Source organism: Symphalangus syndactylus, chromosome 21 (assembly GCF_028878055.3).
Source record: "Symphalangus syndactylus isolate Jambi chromosome 21, NHGRI_mSymSyn1-v2.1_pri, whole genome shotgun sequence".
NCBI classification, from domain to species: Eukaryota; Metazoa; Chordata; class Mammalia; order Primates; family Hylobatidae; genus Symphalangus; species Symphalangus syndactylus.
In genome coordinates, this window is record NC_072443.2 from 21,903,941 (window position 1) to 21,919,994 (window position 16,054).

At 35.5% G+C, this 16,054-nt stretch overlaps 1 protein-coding gene across 4 annotated transcripts in view; it reads left to right on the forward strand.

The window, feature by feature from the left end:
• EPHA6 (EPH receptor A6) overlaps positions 1-16,054 on the forward strand; it is a 951,077-nt gene that overhangs the window by 789,252 nt on the left and 145,771 nt on the right. For all 4 annotated transcript variants that reach the window (XM_063630562.1, XM_063630563.1, XM_063630564.1 and 1 more), the window contains one exon: positions 10,368-10,493. In XM_063630562.1, coding sequence (XP_063486632.1) covers positions 10,368-10,493 — 126 coding nt within the window. The remainder of the gene's footprint in view (positions 1-10,367; positions 10,494-16,054) is intronic.

Below are 16,054 nucleotides of genomic sequence, written 5' to 3' on the forward strand. Positions count from 1 at the left end.
GTGTTTGCTCTTGCTTTTCTAGTTCTTTTAATTGTGATGTTAGGGTGTCAATTTTGGATCTTTCCTGCTTTCTCCTGTGGGCATTTAGTGCTATAAATTTCCCTCTACACACTGCTTTGAATGTGTCCCAGAGATTCTGGTATGTTGTGTCTTTGTTCTCGTTGGTTTCAAAGAACATCTTTATTTCTGCCTTCATTTCATTATGTATCCAGTAGTCATTCAGGAGCAGGTTGTTCAGTTTCCATGTAGTTGAGCAGTTTTGAGTGAGTTTCTTAATCCTGAGTTCTAGTCTGATTGCACTGTGGTCTGAGAGACAGTTTGTTATAATTTCTGTTCTTTTACATTTGCTGAGGAGAGCTTTACTTCCAACTATGTGGTCAATTTTGGAATAGGTGTGGTGTGGTGCTGAAAAAAATGTATATTCTGTTGATTTGGGGTGGAGAGTTCTGTAGATGTCTATTAGGTCTACTTTGTGCAGAGCTGAGTTCAATTCCTGGATATCCTTGTTAACTTTCTGTCTCGTTGATCTGTGTAATGTTGACAGTGGGGTGTTAAAATCTCCCATTATTATTGTGTGGGAGTTTAAGTCCCTTTGTAGGTCACTCAGGACTTGCTTTATGAATCTGGGTGCTCCTGTGTTGGGTGCATATATATTTAGGATAGTTAGCTCTTCTTGTTGAATTGATCCCTTTACCATTATGTAATGGCCTTCTTTGTCTCTTTTGATCTTTGTTGGTTTAAAGTCTATTTTATCAGAGACTAGGATTGCAACCCCTGCCTTTTTTTGTTTTCCATTTGCTTGATAGATCTTCCTCCATCCCTTTATTTTGAGTCTATGTGTGTCTCTGCATGTGAGATGGGTTTCCTGAATACAGCACACTGATGGGTCTTGACTCCTTATCCAGTTTGCCAGTCTGTGTCTTTTAATTGGAGGATTTAGCCCATTTACATTTAAAGTTAATATTGTTATGTGTGAATTTGATCCTGTCATTATGATGTTAGCTTATTATTTTGCTCATTAGTTGATTCAGTTTCTTCCTAGCCTCGATGGTCTTTACAATTTGGCATGTTTTTGCAGTGGCTGGTACCGGTTGTTCCTTTCCATGTTTAGTGCTTCCTTCAGGAGCTCTTTTAGGGCAGGCCTGGTGGTGACAAAATCACTCAGCATTTGCTTGTCTGTAAAGTATTTTATTTCTCCTTCACTTATGAAGCTTAGTTTGGCTGGATATGAAATTCTGGGTTGAAAATTCTTTTCTTTAAGAATGCTGAATATCGGCCCCCACTCTCTTCTGGCTTGTAGAGTTTCTGCCGAGAGATCACCTGTTAGTCTGATGGGCTTCCCTTTGTGGGTAACCCGACCTTTCTGTCTGGCCGCCCTTAACATTTTTTCCTTCATTTCAACTTAGGTGAATCTGACAATTATGTGTCTTGGAGTTGCCCTTCTCGAGGAGTATCTTTGTGGCGTTCTCTGTATTTCCTGAATCTGAATGTTGGCCTGCCTTGCTAGATTGGGGAATTTCTCCTGGATAATATCTTGCAGAGTGTTTTCCAACTTGGTTCCATTCTCCCCGTCATTTTCAGGTACACCAATCAGACGTAGGTTTGGTCTTTTCACATAGTCCCAAATTTCTTGGAGGCTTTGTTCGTTTCTTTTTATTGTTTTTTCTCTAAACTTCCCTTCTCACTTCATTTCATCTTCCATCACTGATACCCTTTCTTCCAGTTGACCGCGTCGGCTACCGAGGCTTCTGCAATCTTCGCGTAGTTCTCAAAACTTGGCTTTCAGCTCCATCAGCTCCTTTAAGCCCTTCTTTTCATTGGTTATTGTAGTTATCCATTCGTCTAATTTTTTTCAAATTTTTAACTTCTTTGCTATTGTTTTAAATTTCCTCCCGTAGCTCGGAGTAGTTTGATCGTCTGAAGCCTTCTTCTCTCAACTCATCAAAGTCATTCTCCATCCAGCTTTGTTCTGTTGCTGATGAGGAACTGCGTTCCTTTGGAGGAGGAGAGGTGCTCTGCATTTTAGAGTTTCCAGTTTTTCTGCTCTGTTTTTTCCCCATCTTTGTGGTTTTATCTACTTTTGGTCTTTGATGATGGTGATGTACCGATGGGTTTTTGGTGTGGATGTCCTTTCTGTTTGTTAGTTTTCCTTCTACCAGACAGGACCCTCAGCTGCAGGTCTGTTGGAGTTTGCTAGAGGTCCACTCCAGACGCTGTTTGGCCGGGTGTCAGCAGCGGTGGCTGCAGAACAGCGGATTTTCGTAAGACCACAAATTCAGCTGTCTGATAGTTCCTCTGGAAGTTTTGTCTCAGAGGAGTACCTGGCCGAGTGAGGTGTCAGTCTGTCCCTACTGGGGGGTGCCTCCCAATTAGGCTGCTCGGGGGTCAGGGACCCACTTTAGGAGGCAGTCTGTCCGTTCTCAGATCTCCAGCTGCGTGCTGAGAGAACCACTACTCTCTTCAAAGCTGTCAGACAGTGACATTTAAGTCTGCAGAGGTTCCTGCTGACTTTTTGTTTGTCTGTGCCCTGCCCCCAGAGGTGGAGCCTACAGAGGCAGGCAGGCCTCCTTGAGCTGTGGTGGGCTCCACCCAGTTCGAGCTTCCTGGCTGCTTTGTTTACCTAAGCAAGCCTGGGCAATGGTGGGTGCCCCTCCCCCAGCCTCGCTGCCACCTTGCAGTTTGATCTCAGACTGCTGTGCTAGCAATCAGCGAGACTCTGTGGGCATAGGACCCTCCAAGCCAGGTGCGGGACACAATCTCCTGGTGTGCCATTTTCCAAGCCTGTTGGAAAAGCGCAGTATTAGGGTGGGACTGACCCGATTTTCCAGTTGCCATCTGTTACCCCTTTCTTTGACTAGGAAAGGGAACTCCCTGACCCTTTGCGCTTCCCCAGTGAGGCAAAGCTTCACCCTGCTTCGGCTCGTGCACAGTGCGCTGCATTGACTGTCCTGCACCCACTCTTCGGCACTCCCTAGTGAGATAAACCCGGTACCTCAAACGGAAATGCAGAAATCACCCGTCTTCTCTGTCACTCACGCTGGGAGCTGTAGACCGGAGCTGTTCCTATTCGGCCATCTTGGCTCCACCCCCTACAGCAACCATAATTTTGTGATACATGTTCTACAAGTCCAAAAGATTTAAAAATAACTCGGGGAAAAATTGAACATTTATTTGTAAAAGCACTAAAGAAATACCTCATAAAAATCTAGCCATGAAACTGCACTTTTTGCTTCAATACATTTATTGTGTCCTATTTAATAACAAGGGGATGAAATATCTATAGGCTTCATATTACAGTTACCTGAAGGATTTTTTTTAAGTTAAAAATGAAACAGTAATGGTCATATTATCTTTAATTGTATTTAGTGCTGTACAATCTGGATTGGGGTTAGTGTCCAGGTAAAGAGGAAAATACTAATTTATTTGTAGGGGCATGTCCAGTTACAAGAATTTAGATAATGGACAAAGTTCTGTGATTGCATCTTTGGATTAGTTTAGTCAGACTCAGTCCCTGAAAATAATATTGTCATATCAAAAATTATTTGACTTTCTACTTTTTTTATTAAAAATGTACATCATAGGTTAAAAAAATAGATGTGGCAATAAATATTTATGGAATGAATTAAGTCAGTGAATGGATGAAAGCATAAATTAGTAAGTTATTCATGAATAACTATGTGAATATTTTCACATTCTAAGCCAAATTGAAAATTAGCTCCCTTCCTGCTATAGAAAGTTGCTCTTGGCCTAGGAAGCAATTGAGCAGGCAGAGTGCTTTCTTAGATCCTCGCAAAATATTTGCTTAAGTAGCAATTTGTCACTTTTTATTTGATCATTTCTGTATCCACTCACTCAACTTGCATTTATTGAAACCCAAATCTGTGCATCTTCTGGACACATTAGAGGAGACCACAGCGAACTCCCAGCCATCCCACCTCATGCATCACAATGAGGCAGTAATAATCCTTTCTTTACCAAAGTAGGCAGAGCAGCGTAGTCTGCCCAAGACTGCATGTTATCAGCTAAGGATACGTGAAATAAAGGTCTCCATGGAGTAAAAGATGCATTTTTCCAATGCTTTACATTAAATGTTTCTTATTGTTATTGGTCTTCCTCACTGGTGATATAGACTTATTGAATCTCTAGCCTCATCCACCATCACAGAGAACAAAGAAGCATTTGCTCAAACAAAACAGGTTTATGGTCTTACTTCTGTTAGGAAATAATGTATAATGTTATAAATTACTATAACTAGAAAAAGAGAGGCATGTAGGGAACAAAATATGAGTTACACAAGGAATGGAGGGAAGTACACAGTCTGACAAAGTAAGGATAAATGAAATTAGATAGGAGACAGAAGATAGAAAGATGGTAGGTAGGTCGGTAGTTGGATGGATGGATAGACGATGGATAGATAGATGATAGATGATAGATAGATAGATTAGATAGATAGATAGATAGATAGATAGATAGATAGATAGATAGATAAAGATTTGAAGTTTCAGGAATGAGCATTATTCAGGGAAAGTAGCCCTTGGTATTGCATTAGGTTCAATAGACTAGGTTATCTTTGCAATTTGAAGTTATTCTTACTGTAGCTCAGACTTACCATAGTTCATCCAAAAACCAGTAAGGGAATGGCTACTATGTGCCAGTTACAGAACTCAATACTGGATGCTCAATTATAAAGAAAGGGCAGGGTGTGGTGGCACATGCCTGCAATCCCAGCACTTTGGAAAGCCGAGGTGGGCGGAGCACCTGAGGTCAGGAGTTGGAGACTAGCCTGGCCAACATAGTAAAACCCTGTCTCTACTAAAAATACAAAAATTAGCCAGACATGGCGGCGGGCACCTGTAATCCCAGCTACTCAGGAGGCTAAGGCAGGAGAATCTCTTGAACCCGGGAGGCAGAATGGCAGAATGCAGTGAGCCAAGATCACCCCTTAGCACTCAAGCCTGGGCAACAGAATGAGACTCCGTCTCAAAAAAAAAAAAAGAAACTATCTTACTTCTGAATGCATACACTCTATTCTCAGCTCTTCAAATTATTGTTCATGTTCCTATCATCAAACATTTTGAGCCCAAACTCTCCACTGTATAAATACTCATTTGTAAATCATATATATGTTCTGCCTTATTTTTGTTTTGTTTATTATAAAACATATAAAATATAAAATAAGGACAAAATAAAAATATTTCAAAATAATATTCACTTTACATATTATTGGTACAAAATTTAACAATTTAGGTCTGACTGTAAGTTCATTTTATTTCAATACTTGATTTCATGTAATAATCACACTACAAACAGGCACAACATACATAAAATGCTACATATTTATGGCCAGGTTTGCTATGATATGGGTGGAATCTGTACTTTTAACAGTGCTCCCAATGGTTTTGTGTGGCCTCCTCTTTTTAGATACCATCCTTATTTTCATAATGTAGTTGATGAATAACTCATTTTAGGAGTTGAAGAAATTGATTTTCCATATTCTATTTGCTTACTTGGGCCTTTATTATGTATCTTCTAATGAATATCCAAGATTGGACACCACTATGTGAGAAACAACATGGTCTTCTAGGATCACTGTGTTGGGCCAGGGAAAATGCAAGCTTTGCCCTGATTGCTCAAGCCCTTGAAGTAAATTATTTACTTCATTCTGACTTTGGCATTTTTCTCACTGTTTTATTATTTAGGTAAGTGATCACCAAAATTCTCTGATCACACACATCTAACAATAAAAATGTTTGAGCAAGTTTTACAGGGGATATTATCAGTATATTTTATTTATAATTTATTTGTATCAACTAGTACAATATTGTATATATTTATAAAAAAATAAACGTAGCAATTACTAAAGGATGAGAAAGAGCATAAATATAAATGGAATTTTCAGTATTTTCTTTCTACTGCCCATCTTCCATGCACTCTGTTGGTATACCCCCCTGCCCAATTTTGGAAAACACTAGTATGAAGTAAACTCATTACTGAACAAGGTGTAACAGAAAGGACCAAACATAGTAACAAGTAATCTTCCTGCACCATCTCAAACACACATAAGTGTGCATGTATTTCAAATTTCCAATTCTAAATTTTCTTTTATTAAGTCAGTGTATCTGTTGTCTACTTATAGATCTTAATGGGTATTTACAAAAATGCAACCTAATTAAAACAATTTGAAGAAGTCATATCTCATTTATATTACAGAGATATTATCCTTACTATTAAACTTTTTGCCATCAAAAGTAAATTATTAATATGTAATCTTCAAAGAAGGGAATCTTTTCTATGAGGAGTTTGTATATGTATGTGGGGGAATCTGCATTATGAAATTTTATCAATTTATTTCAGTTTTATGCTTAAAGGTTTCTTTTTAAAGAAACACTAAGATTGTTAAATAATAAGAATGGTTTATATTTATAATCATTTGCTTCATTTAATTCTCATGAACAGCCCACTAGAGTCAGTTATAATTTTCAATTTACAGATGATGAAATTGAAGCACAGTTTAAGCTCATTGTTAGTCTGCTATCTGTTACACAAATGTTTTTTGACAATTTGCCTTCAGAGCTGATTTGTTAAGCACATGTGAAAATTTCTTTTTTTTTATAATTTCAACTTTTATTTTAGATTAAGGAATACATGTGCGTGTTTGTTACATATACAAATGTTTAATGATCCTTAATTTACAACATAGAGATATTTAAGGGAGATTGCTACAATATCAAATTTAAAAAGATATTTTGTTTCCCAGAGTTTAAGTCAAGCTTGTCCAACCTATGGCCTGGGAGCCTCATGTGGGCCAGGATGGCTTTGAATGTGACCCAACACAAGTTCCTAAAGTTTCTTAAAATATTATGAGGTTGTATTGCGATTTTTTCTTTTTTCTTTTTTTTAGCTCATGATCTCTTATTAGTGTTAGTGTATTTTATGTGTGGCCTGAGACAATTCTTCTTCTAATGTGCCCCATAGAAGCCAAAAGATTGGACACCCCTTGTTACGGATTAAATATATATATTTTAGGATGATTTGAAAACTGGTTATGCTGTAGGGGTCAGTTTACTGTAATCAGAATGCTTCCTCAGTTGATCAAGCCAGAGGGAAGCATGCAGGCCATGTCAGCTTCTGCTTTTTTCCCACTGTCTCGTTACATGACCTATTAACTAGCAACCTTTTTAAAATAATAATAATAATAATAATTCTTTACTCACGTACAGTATTTCTCAGTGGGTACTACTAGCATTTTGAGAAATAATTTTTTTTTTTGCAGAGATTATACCACTTATTTCAACAACATTAGTCTTCCACTCACTAAATACTAGGAATGCCTTTCCTCAGTCCTAATTTGCGACTCTCCCTACTGGGAAAGTTATCACGAAAGTGGAGAACCACTGCACTAAGGAGAGAATCAAAATCAGAGTTTTAGAAAAGTGTATGTGAAATGACACGTTTTATATCTTGAACTTGTAACGGCTAGAGGAATATTCTTATTACATATAAAATCTAATTTATATTAACAAATACTCCACGGAATGTAACTAAAAACAAAATATTCGTGGAAGTGGATATTGCTCCTGCTACACATTTTAGATTTCATTTACTTTTTAGCTACAATATCATTGAATAATAAATTCCACAATTAGCTAAAAGAAAACAGGCAGAGAGAGTTAGCAACTTAAGCAATTGGGAAAACCAGACTAAAACTAATTTATATCAAACCCCAAAATGTAACACCTGGTGGATGAAGAAACAAGGGAATTATAACAAAGAATTGCTGTTTCTCCTGAATACATTGTGAAAACTTACTTTAGTGTTTCATGCAATCTCTGTTGACATAACTAACCTTAAGGAGAAAAATGATAAGGCATTACTATCACATAATATCTCACCTGAATATATATTCATGTACACCAGTCCTTCTATTTTGTTTATTTGTTTTTTCAGCTGTGAAAAATGACAGTTCCTTAAGGAAGATATGCCACAATAGATGAAAGACCTTTTTACCCATGGTAAAGAAACATAGCGGAGACATTATGAATGATGCAGGAAGCTTAGGAAAATGAAAGCTGCTATTAACTATGACAGGCCATCACAACAACAAAAACAGTAATCAATGCAATCATAGCAATAAGATAATATTTGTATTAGTTTCTTTCAAAAAGTTAAAATAATGGGCATCTTTTCTAAGTTAACAGTTTGGATAATGTTGGCAAAAACAGGAAAAACTCAGATAAAAATCTCAATGTGTAACATATTAACATTATCTAGAGCCACTACTGTACATAGTTTTTTCTTCAAATTTCCTTTAATTTCATTTATATCATTTTTTCTTTGCTCTTCATGACTATGTTATTATGTTTCTTTATGATCTAATATTCTTGAACTTAGTTTCCTATTACTTGGCTTCAATAAATCCATAATCAGCTAAAATTGCATTATTTTAGCTTTTCACAGCATATAATAAAATCTGCATTTGTTGTCATTATTTTCCCTATTGTAACAATACCATTACTCTTGCAACTTTAAGTAAGACTGCTGTATAAATATATGATCATTCCACTTGGTATTCAATGATGCACCTTCATTACGAGTGTTATCTCAGAAAATGATGAAACATTGCAATGTGGAAAATGCCTTGTGTGGGAAACATTGCACACAGACACATATTAACTTTGTGTTCAATGATAAACATTCCATGCATTCACAAGGAAGTTTGTTTCACTACTCCTTGTAAGTTACCTCGGAGCACTTTCTGACTTACCACTTGGCATTCTTGCCCTGTCTCTTAATGTTTAAGGGACTCCAGCTCTGCCTGACAGAACCCTACACTAAGGCTCCATAAAGTCAACAACAAAACTAGTTTATTCACTGTATTTAATTTTTTTTTCTAAGCTTTCTTTAATCCAGTGCACACTGTATGGGCCTCACCTGTTAAAATACACATTGTAACTTTGCTCTTTCATGAAAACATTTCTGAATATCTAAGAGATGTGAACTTTTCTTTACCAATAACTTTCTCCATGGAAGCAAGATATATATAGTGTACCCAGTTCCTTTAATTCTGACCAAAGTTCAAAGAAGCCTCAAATTTTAACTTATTTTTGGTGGAGAATTTGTGTCAAGATACAGAGTGAGGTCTCTTCACAAACACAGAACTTGCTAAATCTGAGCATGAAAGGAAAGACCCCAGGATTCAAAATGTGAAGCTACGCAGCCTGAGGCATTTCAGAGTGGCTGAACGAAATACAGTCCTTACAATCATCATTGTAACTTGTTTTGTTTTGTTTTGTTTTGTTTTGTTTTGTTTTGTTTTGTTTTATTGGTGGGTGGGGGAGGGTTCTAGTGCAATTTTTACCTTTGATTGGCCATATCAGTTACCAGTGATGCCCATTCTCTGATACTGCAAGTGTATTAAATTTTCTTCTGAGTGAGTTTAGGATCTTAAAGTTATTAAGACACCAACTTATGATGTTACTATTCCAAAGTGCAGAGTTTCTAACTCATATTCAGAGGATAGCAATCTCCCAAATAAGAATGTATTCGTGATTTATTTTTATTCTAGGGTGGGAAGAGTTTGTCCTGGTAGCCTACCAACCACGTGGCAGTGACTCCCCTCCTTAGGCCTCAGTTTGTTGGTCTAAAATGAGTATTTTTAACTAGGTGATCTCTACACTGTTATTTCGTTCTGACATTCTTTTATTCTATGATTCATTATATAATTTTATGGATAAATTTCCAAGCCGCTTACTTTTTCTTTACAATATCCTTCTTAAAAATGAAAAAGCATGTGGTTTTACCTTTGCAAACTCTCATGTCTTGTCTCTAATGGAAAAGTATAACAAATTAATAATTGTGTACATCAATTTTCTTGTCCCTGTTGCAAAAATATGTAATTACTGCATGATGTAAAAGTTTTCCTTATTTTAAGCACTAATAGAGATAGACCTAAAGTACTGCTCCTGTTGATATAGCATATATCAGATCTTATCGTGGCTATTTTCTGCATGCCTGTAACTCACGTAGGCATGAATTCTGCAAATAAACAACATCAATGACTAGCATTTATATCCATTTTATTATTCCATAGCACAGCTTTATGTTCTAAATGTAGGTTTAGAAACCATATCTAGCACTCTGATGCTTCTAACCCTCTTTAATTATAACTAGTTGAGTAGCTTTCTTTTCAAGAAACTAAGTTGATTTTATAAATTTATGGAGTAAAAAAATGCATTCCATCCCTTTAATTGTATAACTTCTTCGTAAAATTTGATGTCTTTGTTGATTTTAGGTTTTATTCCATGTAAATGATCAATGCTTTTACATAAGGAAGACTTTGATTAATGTCAATTTTTATCTCTTAAAAGGATCCTTCCCGGCCATTGGGGTGGAGGCGTTTTGCCCCAGCTTCCTGAGGGCAGGGTTTTTAAATAGCATCCAGGCCCCGCATCCAGTGCCAGGGGGAGGATCTTTGCCCCCCAGGATTCCTGCTGGTAGGTATTTCAGGTGAAGTTTTCTGCCACCATATACAGCAGTAGGACTGTGCTCACAGTTGATAGGCCCCAAGTACAAAATGAATATTGCTTAAATATATTGTGGAAAAGAAATGTAAGTGACTGCTTGAATGCAGAAACCATATTTATAATACTGAATGCTGTGAAAATGGCACAAAAGAAGTGAAAGGACTCTAAGCACCTAATTCGCATAGTGCTGTCTCCTCTTCTGAGAAAATTTTTACTTAAGTAAGAATTAGAGCTTCAGATCCAAAATATGTAACTCAAGAATAAACAAGGATGGACTTCAGACACTTTGCCACTTGGAATTGGCCAGAAAAGTGAATTAAAAACTGAGTGTTTCCGCATGTTCTCACTCATAGGTGGGAATTGAACAATGAGAACTCATGGACACAGGAAGGGGATCATCACGCTCCGGGGACTGTTGTGGGGTGGGGGGAGAAGGGAGGGACAGCATTAGGAGATACACCTAATGCTAAATGACGAGTTAATGGGTGCAGGAAATCAACATGGCACATGGATACATATGTAACAAACCTGCACATTGTGCACATGTACCCTAAAACCCTAAAGTATAATAAAATAAATAAATAAATAAATAAATAAATAAATAAATAAATAAATTAGAATTAGATTAAAAAAAAATAAAATAAAATAAAATGTGAAAATGTTAAAAAAAAAAAAAAAACTGAGTGTTCTTGGCAGAAAGAGTAATTTCATAGAGTTGATAGAGAATTAAAGTATCCTTTCATTACAGAAAAAAAAATGATTTGAAGAAACCAGAAAGTAGCAACCTGAAAGACATATTTTAGAATAAAAATTAATATGCATTTTTCCCTAAAAATGCCAATCTGACCAAAGCCATATCTTATTGAGAGAAACAAAATATAGGATATTGAATATTTAAAAATGCAATTTCAAATTTACTAAAACACTTTTCATGTTATCCACGGCATGATCGTAATTACAATTTGTTTCTTCCTTGACATTTAGTAAAATATCCAGCTGCCTTCCTTCATTGTACCTAAAGGGTGCAATCTTACTTTACATTTTATATGTGTCTTAGCAAAATAGAATTCAAATATTGATTCTTGGAGTTTAAAAATCATAATTCTTGTGATTTTTATTATAACTAATAATAATGCTAAAAAATTATTGTTATGACATCAACGTATTCAGGAGAACTGACCCAGCCTGCAATGTAATGGGAACTTCAAAAGACTGGGAAATCCAATAAAAACAAAAATCCCAGCAATGCACATTTCTTGTCCTTGTTAGCATAATTATACCAACAAATCTTAAGACCATTCTACAATGGTATTTTTCCTTTGCCTTTCAATTACTCTTTTCTACTTAATTAAAACATATAAATATGCTTTGATGTCATTTAGCTTCATCACTGGATAATTAATTGATGTGGTTAGATACTTTGTGGCCAAGAATACCACTGAAAGAGCAGAAACCAAAATTACACGAGTTAAAAGATTATAAATTTTCACTTTATTGGGTGTTATATTGCCCTTTTTCTCCTTAGAGACACAAATGATACCAATTGTACAGAAATTTTGTTGTTGATAATGTTGTTGCAAAGGATTAGAAAGAAAAACTATATAAGCCAAGCTCTCAGAGTTAACTGCAAATATAAACATGTAGCTTTCATATATAATTAATATCTCAGTGATTGGAATTTAGAAGATGAGCAGATTGTGTAGAGTTTAACGGCCTCACCCTTAACTTTTAATGACAAATCTTGGTCAAGTCAGATATGTTTGGCAGAAATGACATTATGAAGTTTAGGAGTGACTTGAATTATTCAACATCACTGTTAGAAAACAAAAAACGTTTGTCATTTAGCTACTGAGAATGACAGAAGCAAGATGATTGTTCTATAACACATACAGAAACAACTTTCCAGAGAGGGATCTAAAAGAACATTCTAGCACTCTATTCTTCTAGGCTTTAAGCCAAATTTGCCTCGGGCTTTCATAGGAGAGAAAACTCAGTTTAGTTTTCATGACTTACATACAAATCAGGTGTAATAAAATTGCTTCATAAAAAATGTATAGATCTAAACTTGTCCCTGTTTCCACAAACTGAAATTAACTCAACATACTTTTCCTGGCTTATATCATTTTGATAAGTCATCTCTGTACATTTTGTGTGACACTTTTTGGTAATGACTGCTACTATTTCAAATATTTTTTTTTATCCTTTCTTGTTCAACTATAGCTTATTTCCCAAATTGTTTTTAATATTTTGTGTAAAGAGGAATGAAGCAGTAATCATGAGAAGTTTTTATTATTTTATATTTTTTAAAAAACCTAGAGTATTTCTTTGCCATCTAATAGCTGAATTAATACCCTTCAGGTTTCAGACATCAATTTGAGGGCAGCAAGTGGTTTCTCCCATGGCCCATACTATGACACTTTAAACACTCAGCTGAAGGTTGATGCCCACTGGGCAGCAGTAAACTCACTTTCTACCAATTGATTATCGGTCACAGTACTTTAAGGGTCACATAAGACATTTTCTGTATCAGTCAAGAAATTTAAAAACCTGTTCTAGTGCTAATTTAGTTCCCAATTACTTACCATAATCAAATTTAAAAGAGATACGTGACTATGTCTTATATATAATAGTTTTGTGCTTCACGTCACACTGTGCTATTAAAGAGCAATATTTCTATAGTACTTACTTTTACACTAACTATAATAATAACAGATTCATTGAATCATGAGAACCAGAAAGCAGACAAGCCTGAAATTAGTATTTATGCAACAATTGCCAACTGTTTGTAAGTTTCCCATTTCTAAAAAGGTCATAGTAAAGGGTTATTATTCTTAGTTTCAGATGGAGAAAAACACCAGGAAGTATTAGCTGAAAATTGAATAGGAAGTTTATCAATACAGTTAACGGAATGCATTTGTGTAGTAGTCACCTGATACAGGAAGAAATCACAGACAGCCAGGCGTGGTGGCTCATGCCTGTAATCCCAGCACTTTGGGAGGCCAAGGCAGGTAGATCACCTGAGGTCAGGAGTTAGAGACCAGCCTGGCCAACATGGTGAGTCGCCGTCTCTACTAAAAATACAAAAAATTAGCCGGGCATGGTGGCGGGCACCTGTATTCCCAGCTACTTCGGAGGCTGAGGCAGAAGTATCGCTTTATCCCGGGAGGTGGAGGTTGCCGTGAGCCGAGATGGTGCCACTGCACTCCAGCCTGGGCAATAAAAATGAAACTTCATGTCAAAAAAGAAAAAAAAGGAAATCACAGGAGAGAAGAGGAGCGGAGAGGAGACGAGAGGAGAGGAGAGGAAGCGAAGGAGAAAAGAGAGGGGAGAATAAAGGAAAGAAGAGAATGGGGAAGGAGAAGAGAAATTAGAACTGATGTAACTCTAAAATTTTATTTTTTAAAGGAAAGTCTTCCTCCACTATATTTATTACGATTTAAATCAAATTCTACCTCCTTGAAAAGAATGTGTCCCTCTTTTAAATATGTTATCGGACATATTCTCTAAAATAATAAGCTTTCTCTCTTTGCTCCATGTACTTATTTCTTTAACTTAATTATGTTGTCAAACAGTATTTGAAAGTGGTTTAGAATATGTGTATATGCCATGGAGTATTGAGTATACATAGTCTTAGACTAGTGGATCACATTATGACAGATTTCACCTTCACTCAAATCCTCTATATTTTCGGCAGTTTGATGTTTGTTTTGCCATACACAAATGATAGGAGAATAATAAAGGATTAAAAATAAAATTCTGCATTAATAGTGATGGAGTAACATATAGAAATTTTATGAATTTACTTTTCTCTGTCACTTCTCAGCAATAACTATCTGACATCGTATGGTATCTTAAATCTACATAAAATGTAACCATTACAATGTGTCTCAAAAATTAGACCTACCTATAAGATGTAAAGGCACGTTTATTATCTGCTAATTACTCAGCAAATCATATCTTAAGGTTGAATCTTAAGGTTGAATGTGTTTGTATCTACAAAATTTTAGCTTACTTTTTTTGTCAGTTTTCTATTGGTTGTGAGACTTGATAATTTTTTTTACTAATGAAGTAACTCATATATATATATATATGGGTTATGTTAGTTTAAGGTATACAATTGAGTTTAGTCTAGCAAAAATTCCATATATATCTATGGAATATATATATATAGATAGATATATATGGTGCATAGATATATTCCATATATATATGGCACATATATATATATGGTGCATATATATATGGTGCATATATATATATATGCCAGATTGGATTATAGCTATATAGAGATACATACAGAGAGATAGATAAATATGGAATATATATATATATATATATATATATATATATATATATATATATGGAATAGATGGGTGACCAAACTCAAATATATATCTTAAACTAACAAGTTTTGTCAATTATAAGAGAAGTCTATGAAAGAGAGAACTAGGAAACAGGCAGCCCGTGGGACTTGGAAATAGACAAGTTGTGAGGGAATAAAATCAGTGTTGAATATCTCCCTAATATTTCCTTTGTGGTTAATCGTAGAAGCTCTTTAGTTACTGAAGGAATATTCTTCTGAGGTACCCCCTCTGTTTGCCTGCCTGTGCTTTAAGTACAATGCTATATGTATAATACCTCTTTTGACATTTTTACCTGAGCTTCTCTCCATTCTATGACTTGCGTTAGGTTCAAAGGAAATGGCAAAGATAGCGTGAGACTTCCTGTCTGCTGCTCTGAATCAAATAACAGGAAAATTATGAACACATGGGTATTCAAAAACTATATTTGCAATTACTGAGTATATAATTAAGAATAATGTTTAATATTGTTTATTTACTTATCCTTTGGAAAGAGATTTGGATGAGCCTTATACTCAAATACCAGACATTTTGACATCCTCACGGCTATTCTCTGAGTAGCCATGTTAGAAAATGGTTTAACAACCCAGATTTCTATAAACCGCATATCCAATAATGTCATTTCTATAGCAAAGGGCATACAGTCCTGAGCCAACACTAAAATGTCTTTACAGTCCACTAACAATGTTTATCAATATTTTCCTTTCCATATTTCATGTGAAATCTTATCTGGGCTGAAGTCAGGGAAAATATTGTATTCACTATTATACAGTCAAAAATATTTTTATTCAGCAAGTATATGGCTTAGGTGTTACAAATGGAATGTAAGTAAGCGAGGAATGATAAATACGCTTGAAGCTATAGAAAATCTAGGATCTGGTGGATATAATATTATCAAGTTTTGATGCATATAGAGGACTGTAGAAAAGTAGTAATGCAAATATATAAGACTAGCTGGCAGACTTTGGAGAAATGTATACTGAGCTAAGGAAAATTGGCATAAACTCAATATGCCAAGGAAAGTCAACAGTGGAAAAGTACATGCATTTTAAATATGATCAAATTGCACTTCAGAAAAATCAAAGTGGATCATTTTATTTCTTCATATTTTCAGACATTCTTTAAAAAGTTAGTACCTATTTTTAAATTCACAATTTGGCATTTCAAAAT